The 23769-nt window shown below is 44.0% G+C and overlaps 1 protein-coding gene across 5 annotated transcripts in view; it reads right to left on the bottom strand.

The window, feature by feature from the left end:
• The window catches only part of sppl2 (signal peptide peptidase-like 2), a 48064-nt gene that overhangs the window by 12685 nt on the left and 11610 nt on the right, over nucleotides 1-23769 (bottom strand). For all 5 annotated transcript variants that reach the window (XR_011671890.1, XM_071376794.1, XM_071376793.1 and 2 more), the window contains 7 exons: nucleotides 20166-20305; nucleotides 19586-19682; nucleotides 19248-19364; nucleotides 3025-3106; nucleotides 662-736; nucleotides 433-495; nucleotides 170-269 (listed from right to left, as the gene is read on the bottom strand). Coding sequence is in view for 4 of the 5 variants with exons in the window: in XM_071376794.1 (XP_071232895.1) it covers nucleotides 170-269; nucleotides 433-495; nucleotides 662-736; nucleotides 3025-3106; nucleotides 19248-19364; nucleotides 19586-19682; nucleotides 20166-20305 (674 nt within the window). In the remaining variant the exon portion in view is untranslated. The remainder of the gene's footprint in view (nucleotides 1-169; nucleotides 270-432; nucleotides 496-661; nucleotides 737-3024; nucleotides 3107-19247; nucleotides 19365-19585; nucleotides 19683-20165; nucleotides 20306-23769) is intronic.

The raw sequence follows: 23769 nt of genomic DNA, 5'->3' as shown, positions 1-23769 counted from the left end.
TGACCCAATGGGTGAATAAACTTGATTTAAGCTTTACTAATCGTCTGAGTTTTACTAGGATCATTTAAAACCTAACAGTGCTATGGGGCGATAGTCATTTAGACAGGTTACCTTGGCGGTCTGCTTGAAACATGTAGGTAGAGGGCAGAGTATAGAACAATAATGTTACCTGGTACTAAGATGTCTCCAAATCCCAGCAGAGAGAAGGGCCTGTCACACAGAGCCAGGGGGGAGGAGTTGAGGCGGGGCACTTTAAGCACCATAGGAAGCTGGAGAAAGGACAGGAAGGACAGCGAGCATAGATTAGTACATTATTTCTTACTTCTATTACTACATCGGTTCAAGTGAAAAAACAACTCTTGTGACGCCAAATCAACAACAAAACATATAAAACCAATTGATTGACCGATTGATTAATGATGCCAACTGTACCTTTTCATGTGTGGAGGAGTCAGAGGGACCAGCCGCAACCTCCCCCATTATACTCTCACCACTCTGAAGAGAGAAACACAGGAAACATGGTAGTGGCTTAATGTATGGTACATTTATCTAGCAAGTTATAGTTCTTTAAGTTCTTCCTGTAACAAAAAGTGTTTTAGAATGAAAATGTATCATTATTTCTTAATGAAAGGTTGGGCTCAACCATGAATGACTGACATACCTTGGTAAAGAGAGGTGTGATAAATACAAAGAAAATATCGTAGACAAATAGGGTCACCAACAGCATGGTGCAGGCCTGGAAGAAAGAACATGGAAGAAGACATTACTATGACTGTCTTTTCATGCCCATGGTTAGATACACAGGCCATTGAGTGTCATAGGTGTGGTTAGGAAAGTCCTGGTCATTAACACACATGCATGATCATCAGTACAACTCGTGACTCTAGTTAGTTATTAAATGTGGTCAGTACCATAGCCATAAAATCACTTTAAAAATGGTCCCAAGACAATCCACGACAGACCGATCGACTTTGTTGGATACGGACTTAAGCCTGTTTTAACATAATTGTATAATTAGCCTAGCAGTAGTAATTGTGTTATGGGTTAGATGGAATGATCTGTGTGCATTGTATTTGGGCAGAGAGAAAGTACAAAGGCCTGTCTCTGAGGGCAAGGTTTGAATAAGAGCCAAGTGTCTGGCGATAGAGCAGTAATTACAATCTAGAACCGTGTCTTATACCATTATATATTCTTAAGATAAATATATAGCACATTACATACACATACCAATTCAAGGTTTGGACACACCTACTTATTTATTATTATTTTTTATTTTATTTTCTACATTGTAACATAATAGTGAAGACATCAAAACTATGAAATAACACATATGGAATCATCTAGTAACCAGAAGTGTTAAACCAATCAAAAAATATATATATATTTGAGATTCTTCAAAGTAGGCACCCTTTGCCTTGACAGCTTTGCACACGTTTGGCATTCTCTCAACCAGCTTCATGAGTTAGTCGCCTGGAATGCATTTAAATTAAAAAAAGGTGTGCCTTGTTAGAAGTTAATCTGTGGAATTTCTTTCCTTCTTATTGCGTTTGAGCCAGTCAGTTGTTTTGTGACAAGGTAGGGGGGGTATAGAGAAGATAGCCCTATTGGTAAAAGACCAAGTCCATATTATGGAAAGAACAGCTCAAATAAGCAAAGAGAAATGACAGTCCATCATTACTTTAAGACATGAAGGTCAGTCAATCTGGAAAATATCAAGAATTTTGAAAGTTTCTTCAAGTGCAGTCGCAAAAACCATCAAGCGCTATGATGAAACTGGCTCTCGTGCAGACCGCCACATAAAAGGAAGACCCAGATACCTCTGCCTCAGAAATTGAAGCCCAAATAAATGCTTTAGAGTTTAAGTAACAGACACATCTCAAAATCAACTGTTCAGAGGAGATTGCGTGAATCAGGTCTTCATGGTCGAAATGCTGCAAAGAAACCACTACTAAAGGCCACCAATAAGAAGAAGAGACTTGATTGGGCCAAGAAAAATGAGCAAAGGACATGAGACCGGTGGAAATCTGCCCTTTGGTCTGATGAGCCCAAATTTGAGATTTTAGGTTCCAATGTCTTTGTGAGACGCAGAGTAGGTGAACGGATGATCTCCGCATGTGTGGTTCCCACCGTGAAGCATGGAGGAGGAAATGTGATGGTGTGGGGGTGCTTTGCTGGTGACACTGTTGGTGATTTATTTAGAATTCAAGATACACTTACCAGCATGGCTACCACAGCATTCTGCAGCAATACGCCATCCCACCTGGTTTGCGCTTAGTGGGACGATAATTTGTTTTTCAACAGGACAATGACCCAACACAACCCACACTCCAGGCTGTATAAGGCCTATTTGACCAAGAAGGAGAGTGCTGCATCAGATGTGCTGCATCAGATGACCTGGCCTCCACAATCATCCGACCTCAACCCAATTGAGATGGTTTGGGATGAGTTGGACCGCAGAGTGAAGGAAAAGCAGCCAACAAGTGCTCAGCATACGTGGGAACTTCTTCAAGACTGTTGGAAAAGCATTCCAGGTGAAGCTGGTTGAGAGAATGCCAAGAGTGTGCAAATCTGTCATCAAGGCAAAGGGTGGCTACATTGAAGAATCTAAAATCATTTTTGGGGGTTACTACATGATTCCATATGTTTTATTTCATAGTTTAGATGTCTTCGCAATTATTCTACAATGTAGAAAATAGTAAAAATAAAGATAAACCCTTGAATGAGTAAGTGTGTCCAAACTTTTGACTGGTACCGTTTGGGAAGGGGGGCCTAGTCGGAGGTTATAAATATATGCTTGTAACGCTACAACACCCAGTGCGGTGAATAAATCTAGCCTGAGCTTTCTTTGATATCTGTCTGGGTTATTGAACCATAATGTAGAAACTAACAACTTGAATGAGGATGTCCATTCTAATGATTCTACTTCTGTGTTCAGTACATTATAGAGCTCCATCTATGCTAGTGTACCCATAGAAAAACATAAAACGTCATCTTGTTATAGGATCTCTATACAGGTGTACCCACCTTAAATGTAGGCAGTCTGATAGTCTTGAGCAAGTAGAGACAGAAGGCTATGCCCAGGGCATCCTGTAACACCCACGCCCACCTAGGTGAGGACACACAAACATATATATACATATATATATTTTTTTTTTATATATACATATACACATAAATAATAATTTTGGGGGTGCAGGTGGTTAGAGCGTGGTTAGAGAAACCGAAAGGTTGCTTGATCGAAACCCTGAGCTGACAAGGTAAAAATCTGTCGTTCTGCCCCTGAACAAGGCAGTTAACCCACTGTTCCCCGGTAGGCCGTCATTGCAAGCAAGAATTTGTTCTTAACTGACTTGCCTAGTTAAATAAAGGTTAAATAAAAAAATGGCCGACTTTTGGCTGATAAAATACATTAAAAAACGACAAATAAAATTGCCGCCAGCTAATTGTCCATGAGAATAAAAAAATCCCATTGCAAAATACAGCTTTTTCAACTATTCGTTCATGAAAATACCAGTCGATGATAAGTATATTTGACTGTACTGCTATGGGATCCCCCATGGCTATGCTAATGCTAATTTGCTAACTATGCTAATTTGTATGTGGGTTACAGGGAGAAACAGTCTATTTTCAATCGTCTCAAAAATGTTTTCTTGCCTAACATCATTATTTGGAAACAGTATATTGATGATATTTTTGTTCTATGGTGGGATGATGCAAAACAGCTCCAGGCGTTCCATGCTTTTCTTAACTCCTGTTCTGTTTTCTTGATCTTCTGATCTTGTGTGAAGATAATGTTCTATACACTGATCTTTACAGGAAACCTAATTATCGTAACAGTTTGTTGAGGGCTGATAGTTGTCACCTACTTCCCTTGAAAAACAGTTTGCCCTACAGTGCAATTCTGTAGAATCAAAAGAATTTGTAAAAAAAAAAAATCTGATTTCGACAGAAATATGTCTGAGACGCAAAGAAAATTCAAGGAGAGGGGTTACAACAATTGTCAGATTAATACTGCCATTGAGATGACCTTTTTCAAGTTCAGTCTCGCAAAAAGAAGCATTCTTGCATTCTAACTACCCACTATTCAAAGTGCTTTGAACAAATTAAGGGAATCGTTCACAAATATTGGCACATTCTATGATCCGATGATAGTATCGGTAATGTGTTTTCAAACCTCGGACCTCAGATCAATTGGTAAACTGATTTACCACCCCAAGATATCCCTGCACAACGTGTATTGCGCCCCTACTGGATGGAAACTACAAGTGTAATGGCTGTGCTCAATGCAATGGCCCTTATAAATGTAGATCCTTCAAACACCCCCAAACAGGGAAACAGATCCCAATCAAAAGGTGTTATCACGTGCTCCACTAAGGCAGTTATTTATCTTATAACTTGTCCTTGTGATAAAAATTGTGTGTGTAAAACAAAGCATGAATTAAAAGTACGTATCTCAGAGCATCGTAGCACCATTAGGTGCAAAAACCCGACTTACCCAGTTGCGGCCCACTTTCTGGAAGCAAACCACTCGATTTCGTCTCTACGTTATATCGGCATCGAACATGTCACCCTCCCTAGGAGGGGGTGACCTCGACAATTTATTATTAAAACGAGAGGCTGCCTGGATCTTTAATTTAAACGTAGACTTTGATCTGAAGCCACTCTTGTGATTTTGCTATTGTAAATGTTTGTAGGCTTATGTAGCAAAATTGTTTTTTGTATGCTATTTTAATATATGAGAATTAAATCAATGATATCAGGCCACACCCGGCCATGATTACAGACACCTGTGTGTGTCTTTTGAAACTATATTCTTGCATGTCAGTTCAGTGCACACTGCGTAAAGGAAAATACAATATTTGAGAATCGATTTTTTTGTATTAGGATGTCTTCTCCAAATCAGAGTTTTCAACTAATTGTATTATGAACCTAACATTTGCGCATAGCCTACTGCTGCACTTACAATGCGTATGAATACAAGTTTGAAATGTTTTAGGCTAAATGTTCTGATCTGTTGCATCAGTCTTATTGCGTTTTAAAGTTTTTTTATGTACTGGTTGAATGAATTTAGGATCTATCATTCCACAACTGTCCCGGAGTCTGTTTGGAATAGGCGATCCTCGCACAGAAGGACACGCTGACCAATAGAATAGGTCAACTTTTCTACTATGGGGGATAGTAGATTGACATAGACTAGTGATTTTGCGGTTCATTACTCGTCTTGCTGGCTGAGGAAATGTAAATGTCTTCAAAGTCCACATCGGAATTCGGTAAAGAAGGCCACGCCATTGCATCCTTGAGTTGCATGTTCTGTTAAGATAAATTACCATAATCTAAAATGTGATTTATGTCATTCTGAGCACCATGGGAGGACGCCCTAATCAGGTTGCGCAGCCAATGCATATGGGTCGGTAAACATCTCAAATGTCTGGTAAATTAAAATGCTGCTGGTCAAATGCCCCCCAACACATAAAAAAATCTTTTTTAACTAAATTATACATTTGGAGTAAGATAAACTTGGATTTTTCAGCAGGTACATATGCAGGATGCTACCCTCCACAGCACAGCCTTCGCTCCAGATCAAAACTCCAAACCTGCAACCTCATTTTGACCAAAATTAACAAGAGAGATTACTGCTTCCAATGTTTTTCCCCCAAGCTATACAGAGGGTGCTCTGGCAAACAAACAGCAGAGACCTGAGGACACCATCCAACCTGGAACTGAGTGAGTAGTGCTTGGTCTGATGCTATTTTGAAAGCCAAGAAGAAAAAGAAAAAAAGAAAATAAAGTACAATACAATGATATATTTTATTTTAAATGGAGACTGAATGCTGAGTTAAGGCTCCGAGGCTTGCAAGGACAGACCAGATGCAAATTCAATTAGCACTAAGGTGTGAAGTAAAAAGGTGTTGAGGCCTTTGGGCCCAACAAGTGGCAGGAGCCTTTGACGCATCCTCTGAAGCCCCCTCCAGCTGTTCAAAGACCATTCACTGGCATTTTCTACAAGAAATCTGCCTCCAGAAATAAAAGCTTCACCCAAGTGGGTGTGACACCTACTACCGTTGCACTGCTGCACGGATTCCACCTGGCGATCTGTTCACTGTCTGCCCTGGTTGTCTCCCCCTGTCTGGTACAGGTACCCCCACCACACTCCTTCCTCTCTCCCAAGCTTTTGGTCACCTCCAGCACTCACACACTGTTGGGGCGAGTAACTCTGAACTTACAATGGCCAAGTCGTTATATATATATATTTTTTCTTGTGCATTTTGCTATTTGCCTCATGACTCCTGCATACTTTGTTGACAACAAACTTTCTTTACCCAACCGTGGGACCGACTATGTTTTTTCCCCACACTTGGGACTCTGCCTCTCTATTGGGTACACAGACGTTTGGCCTCTCATCCTAATCTAACCACCTCTCGCCAGCTTTGTATTCATGTTACCTGATGAAATTGCTTTACAATATGATCCTGCTGCCATCTGATCCACATTCAGATGTCATAAATCAGCACTGCAGAGCTCTCCCTGTCCTCTGCCGTGCCTTGATTGTATTACTGTTGATGATATCTAGAAATGTGCATGAACACCCTGGCCTATATACTGTTGCTAGCCCCAATTCTGACTTGTGCTTCACTGATTTCTGCTCTCGTGTTAACGTGCAGAAAACGCAGGCTTTTACTAGAAGCTTATTACCCTAAAATGGATCATTTGAAAGTGTGGGTTCACAGCTCCAATCCAGATGTGTTGGTCATTACTGAGACGTGGTTAAGGAAGAGTGTTTTGAATACCGATGTTAACCTTTCTGGTTATAACCTTTTCGGCAAGACAGATCTTCCAAAGGTGGGGTAGTGGCAATCTTTACCAATGATCACCTTCAGTGCTTGGTCTTTCCCCAAACAATTTGATTTGCTGGTTTTAAGCATTAAACTTTCAAATAACTCTTTGTTGACCTGTTGCTGGGTGCTATCATCCTTCATCAGCACCGGCCTGTACCCTACCTGCCCTAAGCTCTCTCTCCCTTACACTAAGTCTGAATTTGTCCTGCTTGGTGACCTAAACCGGGACATGCTTAAACCACCTGAGCAAATGGCTAGCTCTTCAGTCACCACTTCATTAACCTGATGAGGACAGGGGGTGCTGTTTTCACTTTTGGGGAAAATCGTATCCAATTTAAACGGCCTCGTACTCAATTCTTGCTCGTACAATATGCATATTATTATTACTATTGGATAGAAAACACTCTCTAGTTTCTAAAACCGTTTGAATTTTGTCTGTGGGTAAAACAGAACTCTTTTGGCAGCACACTTTGTGACCAGGAAGTGGAAAGTCTGAAATCTATCTTCTATTCAAGTGACTGCCTATAAATGGGCATGATACGTATGACTATACGTGCACGTCATACGCCTTCACCCGGATGTCAAGAGGAAGTGAGAGGAAAAATGAGTTGATTATCTCTGTCTGACGTTGAATAAACCATCTTGGAATAACGTGTCCCCCATTTTCTGTTGTCTGCAAGGCGCGTGGGGGGACCTGTTATTGCCTACTGGAAACCTGTCGTTATGGTCGAATATGAGCTCCGGCTTTGAATTTATTTGATACATGTTACAATATCATCCTAAAGTATGTTTTTTCAATATAGTTTCATTAGATTATTTAACTTTATTCGGGACGTTCGGCGTGTTGCGTTGTTCGACTTTGTTGACGTTGGAGAGCTTAGCGCTGCATGGCCAGTGTGCTTGCTAATTCAAGAGGGAAAGAGTTCGTTCTGAATCCAAGCAACGATTGTTCTGGACAAAGGACCCCTTGTACAACATTCTGATAGAAGATCAGCAAAAGTAGGAACCATTTTGTGATGCTATTTCATATATCTGTCGAACTGTGTACTAGTAGCTTTGCGCTCAGGTTTTGGTTATTCCCTTACCATAACTAAGTCTTATGTCGTAATGAAGATATTTTTAGAATTCTAACACTGCGATTGCATTAAGAACTAATGGATCTATCGTTTCCTATACAACATGTATTTTTTTGTAATGTTTATGAATAGCTATTTGGTCAGAATAGGTGAGAGTCTAATAGAAATATCTGCACATTCTGGGAAAAAGATGCTACGTTAGCACGTTATGCTACGTTATGCTACGTTGTATAACCACGGATTTCAGCTCTAAATATGCACATTTTCGAACAAAACATAAGTGTATGTATAACCTGATGTTACAGGACTGTCATCTGAGGAAGGTTTATGAAGGTTAGTGAAATTTAATATCTTTTGCTGGTTTATTCGCTAACGCTAACGTGCCTATTGCTATCGCTAACGTGCCTTGATGAATGAATGCGGTAGTGTGGTAGGCTATTGTAGTAAGCTAATATAATGCTATATTGTGTTTTCGCTGTAAAACACTTTAAAAAAATCGGAAATATTGGCTGTATTCACAAGATCTTTGTCTTTCATTTGCTATACACCATGTATTTTTCAGAAATGTTTTATGATGAGTATTTCGGTATGTCACGTTGGTGTCTGTAATTATTCTGGCTGCTTTCGGTGCAATTTCTGATTGTAGCTGCATTGTAAACTATGATTTATACCTGAAATATGCACATTTTTCGAACAAAACATAGATTTATTGTATAACATGTTATAAGACTGTCATCTGATTAAGTTGTTTCTTGGTCTCTTTGGTTTGTTCTAGGTTAGTTTGGTTGATTTTGATTTTGCTACCTGTGCTGTGAAAAATGTCTGTGCTTTTTTCTATTTGTTGGTGAGCTAACATAAATATATATTGTGTTTTCCCTGTAAAACATTTAAAAAATCGGACATGTTGGCTGGATTCACAAGATGTGTATCTTTCATTAGCTGTATTGGACTTGTTAATGTGTGAAAGTTAAATATTTCTAAAAATATATATTTTGAATTTCGCACTCTGCCTTTTCAGTGGAATGTGGGAGGAGTTCCGCTAGCGGAACGGGGGGGCGAGACAGGTTAAGTCAGGTTTCCTATTTGACTCTGCCATGCCTCCTTGCCCGTCCAACATTTCCTCATCCCCCACCCCTTCTAATGCGACTATCCCTGATGCTCCTCCCTCTTTTTCCCCTGCCCCGCTACAAATTTTCTCCCTGCAGGCAGTCACTGAGTCCGAGGTGCTGCCATCCAAGCAATGGGTACCTCCCCAGAAAAGAGAGACAGGCTTGGCGATGATCGGGCAGCAACCTTAACTTCTTATGGCTGCAGGGGCAGTATTGAGTAGCTTGGATGAAAGGTGCAGAGGTGCCCATATTAAACGGCCTGCTCCTCAGTCCTAGTTGCTAATATATGCATATTATTATTCATGTTGGATAGAAAACACTCTAAAGTTTATAAAACTGTTTGAATTATGTCTGTGGGTATAACAGAACTCACATAGCAGGCAAAAACCTGAGAAGTTCCACTTCCTGTTTGAATTGTTTCTGAGGTGGCAGATTTTCAACCAAGCTCTCAATGAAATTACAGCGAGATATGGATGAGTTTTCACTTCCTACGACTTCCACTAGATGTCAACAGTCAACAGAACTTTGTCTGATGACTCTAATGTGAAGGGGGGCCGAAGGAGACAGGAATGAGTAATCACTGCCACGAGCTGATCACGCATTCACCATGCGCCTTCACATGAGGAGGACGTCCGTTCCACCGCTCTTCTGAAGTCAATCTAATTCTCCGGTTGGAACGTGATTCAAGGTGTATGTTAACAACATTCTAAAGATTGATTCAGTACATCGTTTGACATGTTTCTACTGACTGTTACGGAACTTTTGGACATTTCGTCACGTTATAGTGGAGGCGCTTTGTGACTTTAGAATTGTTTACCAAAGGCGCTAACCAAAGTAGCTAATTGGACATAAATAACGGACATTATCGAACAAATCAAGCATTTATTGTGGACCTGGGATTCCTAGGACTGTATTCTGATGAAGTTCATCAAAGGTAAGGAAACATGTATCATGTATTTTCTGGTTTCTGTTGACCCCAACATGGCGGCTAATTTGGCTATTGTTCTGAGCTCCGTCTCAGATTATTGCATGATTTGCTTTTTCCTTAAAGTTTTTTTGAAATCTGACACAGCGGTTGCATTAAGGAGAGGTATATCTATAATTCCATGTGTATAACTTGTATTATCATCTACATTTATGGTGAGTATTTCTGTTGAAATGATGTGGCTATGCAAAATCACTTGATATTTTTGGAACTAGTGAATGTTACGCGCCAATGTAAACTCAGATTGTTTGTTATAAATATGAACTTTATCAAACAAAACATGCATGTATTGTGTAACATGAAGTCCTATGAGTGTCATCTGATGAAGATAATCAAAGGTTAGTGATTAATTTTATCTCTATTTCTGCTTTTTCTGACTGCTATCTTTCGCTGGAAAAATGGCTGTGCTTATTGTGGTTTGATGGTGACCTAACATAATCGTTTGTTGTGCTTTCGCTGAAAAGCATATTTGAAATCGGACACTTTGGTGGGATTAACAACAAGAATACCTTTAAAATGATATAAGACACATGTATGTTTGAGGAATTTTAATTATGAGATTTCTGTTGTTTGAATTTGGCGCCCTGCACTTTCTCTGGCTGCTGTCATATCAATCCCGGTAGCAGGATGCAGCCATAAGAAGTTAAAGAAGAAAGGGTCTAAACCATCTGACCCAGATGTTTTTTTGGGGTCAAGTTTAAGGAGCTCCTTTAGCAGCCACACTTAATCCTTTATTTAAAGGGAGAGATCAAGATAATCCTAACTGTTATAGGCCTGTTTTTATTTTGCCCTGTTTATCAAAAGTGTTGGAAAAACTCAACAATAATCAACTGACTGGCTTTCTTGATGTCTATAGTATTCTCTCGGGTATGCAATCTCCGCTCAGGTTATAGATGTGTCACTGCAACCTTAAAGGTCCTCAATGATGTCACCATTGCCCTTGATTCTAAGCAATGTTCTGCTGCTATTTTTATTGACTTGGCCAAAGCTTTTGATATGGTAGACCATTCCATTCTTGTGGGCCGGCTAAGGAGTATTGGTGTCTTTGAGGGGTCTTTGGCCTGGATTGCTAACTAAGTCAAATAGTGCAGTGTATAAAGTCAGAAAATCTGCTGTCTCAGCCACTGCCTGTCACCAAGGGAGTACCCCAAGGCTCGATCCTAGGCCCCACGCTCTTCTCAATTTACATCAACAACATAGCTCAGGCAGTAGGAAGCTCTCTCATCCATTTATATGCTGATGATAGAGCCTTATACTCAGCTGGCCCCTCCCTGGATTTTGTGTTAAATGCTCGACAACAAAGCTTTCTTAGTGTCCAACAAACTTTCTCTACCCTAAACCTTGTTCTGAACGCCTCCAAAACAAAGGTCATGTGGTTTGGTAAGAAGAATGCCCTCCTCCCACAGGTGTTATTACTACCTCTGAGGGTTTAGAGCTTGAGGTAGTCACCTCATACAAGTACTTGGGAGTATGGCTAGACGGTGCACTGTCCTTCTCTCGGTGCACTGTCCTTCTCTCAGCACATATCAAAGCTGAAGGCTAAAGTTAAATCTAGACTTGGTTTCCTCTATCGTAATCACTCATCTTTCACCCCAGCTGCCAAACTAACCCTGATTCAGATGACCATCCTATCCATGCTAGATTATGGCGACATAATTTATAGATTGGCAGGTAAGGGTGCTCTCGAGCGGCTAGATGTTCTTTACCATTCGGCCATCAGATTTGCCACCAATGCTCCTTATAGGACACATCACTGCACTCTATACTCCTCTGTAAACTGGTCATCTCTGTATACCCGTCGCAAGATCCACTGGTTGATGCTTATTTATAAAACCCTCTTAGGCCTCACTCCCCCCTATCTGAGATATCTACTGCAGCCCTCATCCTCCACATACAACACCTGTTCTGCCAGACACATTCTGCTAAAGGTCCCCAAAGCACACACATCACTGGGTCGCTCGTCTTTTCAGTTCGCTGCAGCTAGCGACTGGAACGAGCTGCAGCAAACACTCAAACTGGACAGTTTTATCTCAATCTCTTCATTCAAAGACTCAATCATGGACACTCTTTTTTTTTTTTTCACCTTTATTTAACCAGGTAGGCTAGTTGAGAACAAGTTCTCATTTGCAACTGCGACCTGGCCAAGATAAAGCATAGCAGTGTGAACAGACAACACAGAGTTACACATGGAGTAAACAATAAACAAGTCAATAACATGGTAGAAAAAAAGAGAATCTATATACAATGTGTGCAAAAGGCATGAGGTAGGCAATAAATCGAATAATTACAATTTAGCAGATTAACACTGGAGTGATAAATCATCAAATGATCATGTGCAAGAAGAGATACTGGTGTGCAAAAGAGCAGAAAAGTAAATAAATAAAAGCAGTATGGGGGGTGAGGTAGGTAAATTGGGTGGGTAGTTTACAGATGGACTATGTACAGCTGCAGCGATCGGTTAGCTGCTCGGATAGCAGATTTTTAAAGTTGTTGAGGGAGATAAAAGTCTCCAACTTCAGAGATTTTTGCAATTCGTTCCAGTCGCAGGCAGCAGAGAACTGGAAGGAAAGGCGTCCAAATGAGGTTTTAGCTTTAGGGATGATCAGTGAGATACACCTGCTGGAGCGCGTGCTGCGGGTGGGTGTAGCCATCGTGACCAGTGAACTGAGATAAGGCGGCACTTTACCTAGCATAGCCTTGTAGATGACCTGGAGCCAGTGGGTCTGACGACGAACATGTAGCGAGGGCCAGCCGACTAGGGCATACAGGTCGCAGTGGTGGGTCGTATAAGGTGCTTTAGTAACAAAACGAATGGCACTGTGATAAACTGCATCCAGTTTGCTGAGTAGAGTGTTGGAAGCTATTTTGTAGATGACATCGCCGAAGTCGAGGATCGGTAGGATAGTCAGTTTTACTAGGGTAAGTTTGGCGGCGTGAGTGAAGGAGGCTTTGTTGCGGAATAGAAAGCCGATTCTTGATTTGATTTTGGATTGGAGATGTTTGATATGAGTCTGGAAGGAGAGTTTGCAGTCTAGCCAGACACCTAGGTACTTATAGATGTCCACATATTCTAGGTCGGAACCGTCCAGGGTGGTGATGCTAGTCGGGCATGCGGGTGCAGGCAGCGAACGGTTGAAAAGCATGCATTTGGTTTTACTAGCGTTTAAGAGCAGTTGGAGGCCACGGAAGGAGTGTTGTATGGCATTGAAGCTCGTTTGGAGGTTAGATAGCACAGTGTCCAAGGAAGGGCCGGAAGTATATAGAATGGTGTCGTCTGCGTAGAGGTGGATCAGGGAATCGCCCGCAGCAAGAGCAACATCATTGATGTATACAGAGAAAAGAGTCGGCCCGAGAATTTAACCCTGTGGTACCCCCATAGAGACTGCCAGAGGACCGGACAACATGCCCTCCGATTTGACACACTGAACTCTGTCTGCAAAGTAGTTGGTGAACCAGGCAAGGCAGTCATTAGAAAAACCGAGGCTACTGAGTCTGCCGATAAGAATATGGTGATTGACAGAGTCGAAAGCCTTGGCCAGGTCGATGAAGACGGCTGCACAGTAATGTCTTTTATCGATGGCGGTTATGATGTCGTTTAGTACCTTGAGCGTGGCTGAGGTGCACCCGTGACCGGCTCGGAAACCGGATTGCACAGCGGAGAAGGTACGGTGGGATTCGAGATGGTCAGTGATCTGTTTGTTGACTTGGCTTTCGAAGACCTTAGATAGGCAGGGCAGGATGGATATAGGTCTGTAACAGTTTGGGTCCAGGGTGTCTCCCCCTTTGAAGAGGGGGATGACCGCGGCAGCTTTCCAATCCTTGGGGATCTCAGATGATACGAAGGAGAGGTTGAACAGGCTGGTAATAGGGGGTGCGACAATGGCGGCGGACAGTTTCAGAAATAGGGGGTCCAGATTGTCAAGCCCAGCTGATTTGTATGGGTCCAGGTTTTCCAGCTCTTTCAGAACATCTGCTATCTGGATTTGGGTAAAGGAGAAGCTGGGGAGGCTTGGGCAAGTAGCAGCGGGGGGGGCGGGGCTGTTGGCCAAGGTTGGAGTCGCCAGGAGGAAGGCATGGCCAGCCATTGAGAAATGCTTGTTGAAGTCTTCGATTATCACGGATTTATCGGTGGTGACCGTGTTACCTAGCCTCAGTGCAGTGGGCAGCTGGGAGGAGGTGCTCTTGTTCTCCATGGACTTTACAGTATCCCAGAACTTTTTGGAGTTAGAGCTACAGGATGCGAATTTCTGCTTGAAAAAGCTGGCCTTTGCTTTCCTGACTGACTGCGTGTATTGGTTCCTGACTTCCCTGAACAGTTGCATATCGCGGGGGCTCTTCGATGCTATTGCAGTTCGCCACAGGATGTTTTTGTGCTGGTCGAGGGCAGTCAGGTCTGGAGTGAACCAAGGGCTATATCTGTTCTTGGTTCTGCATTTTTTGAACGGAGCATGCTTGTCTAATATGGTGAGGAAGTAACATTTAAAGAATGACCAGGCATCCTCAACTGACGGGATGAGGTCAATATCCTTCCAGGGTACCCGGGCCAGGTCGATTAGAAAGGCCTGCTCGCAGAAGTGTTTTAGGGAGCGTTTGACAGTGATGAGGGGTGGTCGTTTGACCGCGGACCCGTGGCGGATACAGGCAATGAGGCAGTGATCGCTGAGATCTTGATTGAAGACAGCAGAGGTGTATTTTGAGGGCAGGTTGGTCAGGATAATGTCTATTAGGGTGCCCATGTTTACGGATTTAGGGTTGTACCTGGTGGGTTCCTTGATGATTTGTGTGAGATTGAGGGCATCAAGCTTGGATTGTAGGACTGCCGGGGTGTTAAGCATATCCCAGTTTAGGTCACCTAACAGAACAAACTCTGAAGCTAGATGGGGAGCGATCAATTCACAGATGGTGTCCAGGGCACAGCTGGGAGCTGAGGGGGGTCGGTAGCAGGCGGCAACAGTGAGAGACTTATTTCTGGAGAGATTAATTTTTAAAATTAGAAGTTCGAACTGTTTGGGCATAGACCTGGAAAGTATGACAGAACTTTGCAGGCTATCTCTGCAGTAGATTGCAACTCCTCCCCCTTTGGCAGTTCTATCTTGACGGAAAGTGTTATAGTTGGGTATGGAAATCTCAGAATTTTTGGTGGCCTTCCTAAGCCAGGATTCGGACACGGCAAGGACATCAGGATTGGCAGAGTGTGCTAAAGCGGTGAGTAAGGCAAACTTAGGGAGGAGGCTTCTGATGTTGACATGCATGAGGCCAAGGCTTTTTCGATCGCAGAAGTCAACAAATGAGGGTGACTGGGGACATGCAGGGCCTGGGTTTACCTCCACATCACCCAAGGAACAGAGGAGTAGTAGGATGAGGGTGCGGCTAAAGGCTATCAAAACTGGTCGCCTAGAGCGTTGGGGACAAAGAATAAAAGGAGCAGATTTATGGGCGTGGTAGAATAGATTCTGGGCATAATGTGCAGACAGGGGTATGGAGGGGCGCGGGTACAGCGGAGGCAAGCCCAGGCACTGGGTGATGATAAGAGAGGTTGTATCTCTGGACATGCTGGTCTCAATGGGTGAGGTCACCGCATGTGTGGGGGGTGGGACAAAGGGGGTATCAGAGGTACGGAGAGTGGAACTACAGGGTCCATTGCAAACCAAAACAATGATAATGAAAACTAGCCTGAACAACAGTATGCAAGGCATATTGATATTTGAGAGAGACATACAATAAGGCATAAAGTGATTGCAGGTCTTGATTGGGAGAGCTAGCTAAAACAACAGGTAAGATAACAGCAGCAATAACAGGGTGCTAGTCTAACACAGCAACAACAGGTAAAAATGGCGACGACTAGGCAGAGAGGGTCGGATTAACTACACACAGATCCTGAGTTAAAGCACAGAGCCGACAGATAAAACACAAATAAACAGAATGGAGTACCGTGAATTAATGGACAGTCAAGCATGCATCAGCTATGTAGCCAAGTGATCATAGTGTCCAGGGGGCAGCCGTAGATGGAGCAGAGGAGGCCTCCACTAAGCTAGCACGCGGCGTTTAAAGTTAGTAGCCCGGGGGGTGGTCTGCTCAGACGGAGGGGGTCTGCTCAGACGTGGTTGTGTCGACAGAGAATCCAAGCCAGATGGCGATGGCGAAAGAGAGGTTGTGAATTGTAGAATTGTGTTTGCTAACTGGTGCTAGCTTCGTGGCAGTGGCGCTAGCTGCGCTAGCCGCAAGCTAGCTGTGAGGATCAGAAGCAGTGGCTCAGGGATTACGGCAGGAATCCGGCGTTGTTGTCGAGAGACAGTCCGATGCTGGTAAATTGGTGAGTAATATCCAGGCTAATAACAGGGCTGGTGTCTGTGCAGAAGGTAAAAGCTACTAGCAGCGGCAAAAAAAATTGCTAAATTAGCTTGTAGCTGGTATTGTAGCCCAAGAATTCGCTGGTAGACCTCTTCAGCTAGCCGGCAGATGGGCCTAGCTCGAGGCTAGCTCAAGGCTAACTGGTGCTTGCTTCGGGACAGAGGTGTTAGCCAGTAGTAGCCACTCGGTTGCAGCTAGCTAGCTGTGATGATACGGTGTAATTGTCCAGAGCTTGCGTCAGGAATCCGGTGATGTGGTAGAGAAAAAGCAGTCCTATATGCTCTGGGTTGATATCGCGCTTGCAGACTGGCAGGTATTGGCCCGGTATTGAAGCTGGCTGTGTCCGAGTTGAGGGTGAAGACCGCAGCAGTGGCTAACTGACTACTAGCTAGTAGCTAGTTATCTGGCTAGCTTCTGCTTGGGGTTACGGTTCTAAAGTATAAAAAAAATAGCAGGTCCGTACCACATTGGGTGAGGCGGAATGTAGGAATGTATATTCAGTTCCTAGATGGAAAGTGAAATTAAAATATATAGGAAATGTATACGAAAAATACGAAGACTATTTACTATTTACTATTTACACGCGACAGGACAATACAGGACAATACAAACACACGTCCGACTGCTACGCCATCTTGGATTCTTACTGACAGTTGTGACTGTTTTGCATGATGTATTGTTGTCTCTACCTTCTTTCCTTTTGTGCTGTTGTCTGTGCCCAATAATGTTTGTACCATGTTTTGTGCTGCTACCATGTTGTTATGTGTTGCTACCATGCTGTGTTGTCATCTTAAGTCTCTCTTTATGTAGTGTTATCTCTCTTGTTGTGATGCGTTTTGTCCTATATCTATATTGTATGTATTTTAAATGTTTAATCCCAGGCCCCCGTCCCCGCAGGAGGCCATTTGCCTTTTGGTAGGCCTTCATTGTAAATAAGAATGTATTCTTAACTGACTTGCCTAGTTTAAAAAATATATATATATATTTAAACGGAAACTCTGACACAAACACCTCAAGAACACTATGTTAGCCTACTGAGCTGAAACCACCTGAAGCCTTTGCATTCATTATATCTGGGAAAAGGCTGAAGCCAGTCTTCAGGTCTCAGGCAATGTTACTCATCCCTCTAGCATAGTTAACCAGTGAGACGGTTGGAAGATTCCTGGAATAAGGAGCGAATAAGCAGGAAATCCAGGAATCCTCTAACCAGGATTTCTGAAAATCTGTAGCCGATGTGAGAAAGACGGGTCCAAACAGATTACCAGGACGTGTATTCAAAGCATACGTGGACCAACAGGCAAGTGTCTTCACTGACATTTTCAAACTCTCCCTGACCGAGTCTGTAAAACCTACATGTTTCTAACAGACCACCATAGTCCCTGTGCCCAAGGAAGCGAAATTAACATGCCTAAGTGATTACCGCCCCGTGGCACTCATGGCAGTAGCCATGAAGTGCTTTGAAAGGCTGGTCATGGCTCACATCAACAGCATCCTCCCGGATACCCTAGACCCACTCCAATTCGCATACCGCCTCAACAGATACACACAGATGACGCAATCTCAATCGCACTCCACACTGCCCTTTCCCACCTGGACAAAAGGAACACCTATGTGAGAATGCTTTTCAATGACTACAGCTCAGCGTTCAACACCATAGTGCCCTCAAATCTCATCACTAAGCTAAGGACCCTGGGACAAAACCCCTCCCTCTGTAACTGGATCCTGGACTTCCTGACGGGCCGCCCCCCAGATGGTAAGGGTCGGCAACAACACGCCTGCCACGCTGATCCTCAACACTGGGGTCCCTCAGAGGTGTGTACTTAGTCCCGTCCTGTACTCCCTGTTCTCCGACGACTGCGTGACCAAGCACGACTCCATCATCATCATTGAGTTTGCTAACTACTGACAACGATGAGAGCCTATAGGGAGGTCAGCGAACTGGCAGTGTGGCGCCAGGACAACAACCTCTTCCACAATGTGAGCAAGACAAAGGAGCTGATCGTGGACTACAGGAAAAGGAGGGCCGAACAGGCCCCCATTAACATCAACAGGGCTGTAGTGGTGTGGGTCGAGAGTTTAAAAGTTCCTTGGTGTCCACATCACCAACAAACTATTATGGTCCAAACAAACCAAGACAGTCGTGAAGAGTGCACATCAACACCTTTTCCTCCTCAGGAGACTGAAAAGATTTGGCATGGGTCCTCAGATCCTCAAAAAGTTCTACAGCTGCACCATCAAGAGCATCCTGACCGGTTGCATCACCGCCTGGTATGGCAACTGCTCGCCATCTGACCGTAAGGCGCTACAGAGGGTAGTGCGTATGGCCCAGTACATCACTGGGGCCAAGCTTCCTGCCATCCAGGACCTATATAATATGTCAGAGGAAAGCTCATAAAATTGTCATGGACTCCAGTCACCCAAGTCATAGACTGTTTTCTCTGCTACCGCACGGCAAGCACCAAGTCTAGGACCAAAAGGCTCCTTAACAGCTTCTACCCCCAAGCCATAAGACTGCTGAACATTTAATCAAATAGCCACTGGACTATTTACATTGACCCCCCTTCATTTGTTTTGTACACCGCTGCTACTCGCTGTTTATTATCTATGCATAGCCACTTCACAGCTACCTACATGTACAAATGACCTCAACTAACCTGTACCCCTGCACACTGACTCGTTACTGGTACCCCCTGTATATAGCCTCGTTATTGTTATTTTATTGTGTTACTTTTTATATTTTTTTTTAGTTTGGAAAATATTGTTCTTGTAAAAAAAAAAAACTGTTCTTGAACTGCACTGTTGGTTAAGGTCTTTCACGGTAAGGTCAACACTTGTTGTAATAGGCGCATGTGACAAAGTTCGATTTGATCACACGCTCACAGAAACTCACTGGTCTTCGTTGCGGAACACGCCCCAGATAACACTGACTCCGATGCAGAAGGCTGACAGCAGCAGCATGCGGACCTGAGGCCTCGTGTGGCAGTAGGGAAGGTTGTTCTCTGGGATCCTATATACACACACAACAAACCAGGAATAAGTTAGAAGTTAGAAAAAGTAAAAAACCAACAATAGTTAGAGAAGAGTAAACTATTTGCATTGATTCAGTTAGTGTTTTTGATTGGTTGATTGAATAGGCCTACTCATCTTGTGATTTGTGTTATTAAGTTGATTGGGTAGCCCTTATTCTGTGAATATGAACAGATCTTTGTTATTTGATAAGTCTCTCACCTGCACTTGCCAACGGGGAGTCTCCTCACAAAGGGCCAGAGACAGCTGTAGAGGCCAACAGACGAGGCCAGGCAGAATATCCCAATAATGATATACACTAAACCGACAGAGAGCGCGAGGATTTAGCATACACACTATATACACACAGAGAGAAATTAACAGGAGGGCTGTGGCTAAAGCAACAAACAAAAAAAGGTATGTAGAACTCAGATCGAGTGTCTGTGGGGTGAAGTTAACCTCCCCTTTCATGTAAAAAAGGCATGACCATCATGCTTTTAGGGAAAGAGGATTAAATATTGTACATTTATTAAACTGAGTTTGACCAATGCCAGTCATTTTCTCTGTGACGGAAAACTTTAACCCCTGCAGGAAGGGCAGTGTATTTCAACTAGCTTATTATAATGTAATTACTTATTTTTTTTACTGACAACTGCAAAAACAGGTAGAGAGAAAGAGAGACATGGAGAAAGGCTGAGGGAGGCGGACAGACAGACAAAGAGAGAGAGAGAGACAGAACGCTACAGGTAGAGAGAGAGAGGTAGAGATAACGACAGCTACAGGCGTATATCTAGGTGTGTACCCAGGTGGTCGTAAAAGAAGTAGAGCAGCACCAGCATCGAGCAGCACATGACCACAAACACAGAGATCATGATGGGCGTCACGTCCACCGTCTCATCCTGCTTCTCCGCGCTGTCGTCACGCTTGTGCCTCATGTAGCGCCTGCAGAGGGACACAACAGGGACACATGAGGGAAGATGCCCCTGGGATGCCGAACTGACCTCTGATCAGTAGAGGCAACTACACTCTAGCCCTCTCTCTCTCTCTCCACTCTGCTTTTAGTCACCCCGGCAACGGCCACTCAGCCTTGCAGTGTAGCTGGCTCTTTCTCTCTGGTCAACGTCACTACTGAGTCACTCTAAACGACAACACCAGTCACACAGCCATGCTCTCCACTCCACATAGAATGTCTCTTCAGACAACACGAGGATTCACTCAGCCTTGCCCTATGACACTGCCTCCACACGCAGTAGAAGGAGTCCTCAGACTGCAATTCAATGGGATAACATCGGACACGATTAAACTGTGTTGGGTGGGTTTTCCCCAGAGATGATAACTAGGGATGTGCATCTGACTCTATACATGGGCTCTAATTCGATACAGGAACGATCCATTTTAATTTGAAACAATTCGGTTTGATTAGAGAACGAATCGATGCGATTCGGTAAGATACACTAACATTTGTTGCATAAACGCATACATTTTCCATTCTAAATTAAAATGGCGCCGGAGCAGAAGGCAGACGTTTTACATGCCCCCAACCGATTGTGTTTTTTTTTGTTCGTTTATCTGCATTGTTTGTAACTTCTTTACTATTTTTGTACATAATGTTGCCGCTGTCTCTCGAAAATAACTTCTAGACATCAGGACTGCGATTACTCACCACGAACTAGCGGAATCCTTTTTCTTCTTTCACGACTGACGAGCCCGAGGATATACGGCTCCCTCAGGAACAGGCCTGACCCCAGTGATCTGCGTGAAGAGGCGGAGAAAGAGAGGCCGGATGGCGGGCTGCCTTCTGAGGAGTAGGCAGCGATTGGATAAACCCCCACTCCCCTCAATTCTGCTCGCAAACATGCAATCTTTGGACAATAAAATGGACGAGTTATTGGGAAGATTAAACTGCCAAAGGGACATTAAAAACTAACATCCTATGCTTCACGGAGTCGTGGCTGAACGACGACAATATCAACATACAGCTGGCTGGTTATATGATGTACCGGCAGGATATAACAGTGGCGTCTGTTAAGACAAGGGGAGGCGGTCTATGTATTTTTGTAAACAACAGCTGGTGCACGATATCTAAGGAAGTCTCGATCCATTGCTCGCCTGAGGTAGAGATAAGCTGCAGACAACATTACCTACCGAGAGAGTTCTAATCTATATTCTTTGTAGCTGTTTACATACCACAATCAGAGGCTGGCACCAAGACAGCATTGAATGAGCTGTATTCCGCCATAAGCAAACAAGAAAACGCTCACCCAGAAGCGGCGCTCCTAGTAGCCAGGGACTTTAATGCAGGGGAAACTGAAATCAGTTTAACCTAATATCTATCAACATGTTAAATGTGCAACCAGAGAGAAAATAACTCCAGACCACCTTTACTCCACACACGCGTACAAAGCTCTCCCTCGCCCTCAATTTGGCAAATCTGACAACTATTCTATCCTCCTGATTTCTGCTTACAAGCAAAAATGAAAGCAGGAAGCACCAGTGACTAGATCAATAAAAAATGTGGTCAGATGAAGCAGATGGTAAGCTAAAGGACTGTTTTGCTAGCACAGACTGGAATGTGTTCCGTGATTCCTCCAATGGAATTGAGGAGTACACCACATCAGTCATTGGCTTCATCAATAAGTACACAATTGACGTTGTCCAAACAGTGACCGTACGTACATACCCCAACCAGAAACCATGGATTACAGGCAGCATCCGCACTGAGCTAAAGGCTAGAGCTGCCGCTTTCAAGGAGCAGGACCCGGAAGCGTATAAGAAATCCCGCTATGCCCTCCGACGAACCATCAAACAGGAAAAGCTTCAAAACAGGACTAAGATCGAGTCGTACACCGGCTCCGACGCTCGTCGGATGTGGCAGGGCCTGCAAACCATTACAGACTACAAAGGGAAGCACAGCCGAGAGCTGCCCAGTGACATGAGCCTACCGGACGAGCTAAACTACTTCTACGCTCGCTTCGAGGCAAATAACACTGAAACATGCATGAGCGCACCAACTGTACCGGAAAACTGTATGATTACGCTCTCCGCAGCCCATGTGAGTAAGACCTTTAGACAGGTCAACATTCACAAGGCCGCAGGGCCAGACGGGTTACCAGGACGTGGACTGCGAGCATGCGCTGACCAACTAGCAAGTGTCTTCACTCACATTTTCAACCTCTCCCTGTTCGAGTCTGTAATACCAACATGTTTTAAGCTGACCACTATAGTGCCTGTGCCCAAGAACACTAAGGTAACCTGCCTAAATGACTACTGACCCGTAGCACTCACGTTTGTAGCCATGAAGTGCTTTGAAAGGCTGGTTATGGCTCACATCAACACCATCATCCCAGAAACCCTAGACCCACTCCAATTTGCATACCGCCCCAACAGATCCACAGATGATGCAGTCTCTATTGCACTCCACACTGCCCTTTCCCACCTGGACAAAAGGAACACCTATGTGAGAATGCTTTTCAATGACTACAGCTCAGCGTGCAACACCATAGTGCCCTCAAAGCTCATCAATAAGCTAAGGACCCTGAGACTAAACACCTCCCTCTGCAACTGGATCATGGACTTCCTGACGGGCCGCCCCCAGGTGGTAAGGGTAGGTAACAACACATCTGCCACGCTGATCCTCAACACAGTGGCCCCTCAGGGGTGTATGCTCAGCCCCCTCCTGTACTCCCTGTTCACTCATGACTGCACGGCTAGGCACAACTCCAACACCATCATTAAATTTGCCGATGACACAACATTGGTAGGCCTGATCACCGACAAATAACGAGACAGCCTATAGGGACGAGATCAGTGTGGTGCCAGGACAACAACCTCTCCCTCAACGTGATCAAGACAAAGGAGATGATTATGGACTACAGGAAAAAGAGGACCGAGCAAGCCCCCATTCTCGTCGACGGGGCTGCAGTGGAGCAGGTTGAGAGCTTCAAGTTCCTTGGCGTCCACATCACCAACAAACTAACATGGTCCAAGCACTCCATGACAGTCGTGAAGCGGGCACGACAAAACCTATTCCCCTTCAGGAGACTGAAAAGATTTGGCATGGCTCCTCAGATCCTCAAAAGGTTCTACAGCTGCATCATCGAGAGCATCACTGCCTGGTATGGCAACTGCTCGGCCTCCAACCGCAAGACACTACAGAGGATAGTGCGAACGGCCCAGTACTTCACTGGGGCCAAGCTTTCTGCCATCCAGGACCTCTATACCAGGCGGTGTCAGAGGAAGACCCTGAAAATTGTCGAAGACTCCAGCCACCCTAGTCAAAGACTGTTCTCTCTGCTACCACATGGCAAGCGGTACCGGAGCGTCAAGTCTAGGTCCAAGAGGCTTCTAAACAGCTTCTACCCCCAAACCATAAGACTCCTGAACATCTAGTCAAATGGCTACCCAGA

Source organism: Salvelinus alpinus, chromosome 30 (assembly GCF_045679555.1).
Source record: "Salvelinus alpinus chromosome 30, SLU_Salpinus.1, whole genome shotgun sequence".
Taxonomy (NCBI): domain Eukaryota; kingdom Metazoa; phylum Chordata; class Actinopteri; order Salmoniformes; family Salmonidae; genus Salvelinus; species Salvelinus alpinus.
The sequence above is the reverse complement of the archived record's forward strand: the minus strand, read 5'-3'. Positions and strand labels throughout refer to the sequence as shown.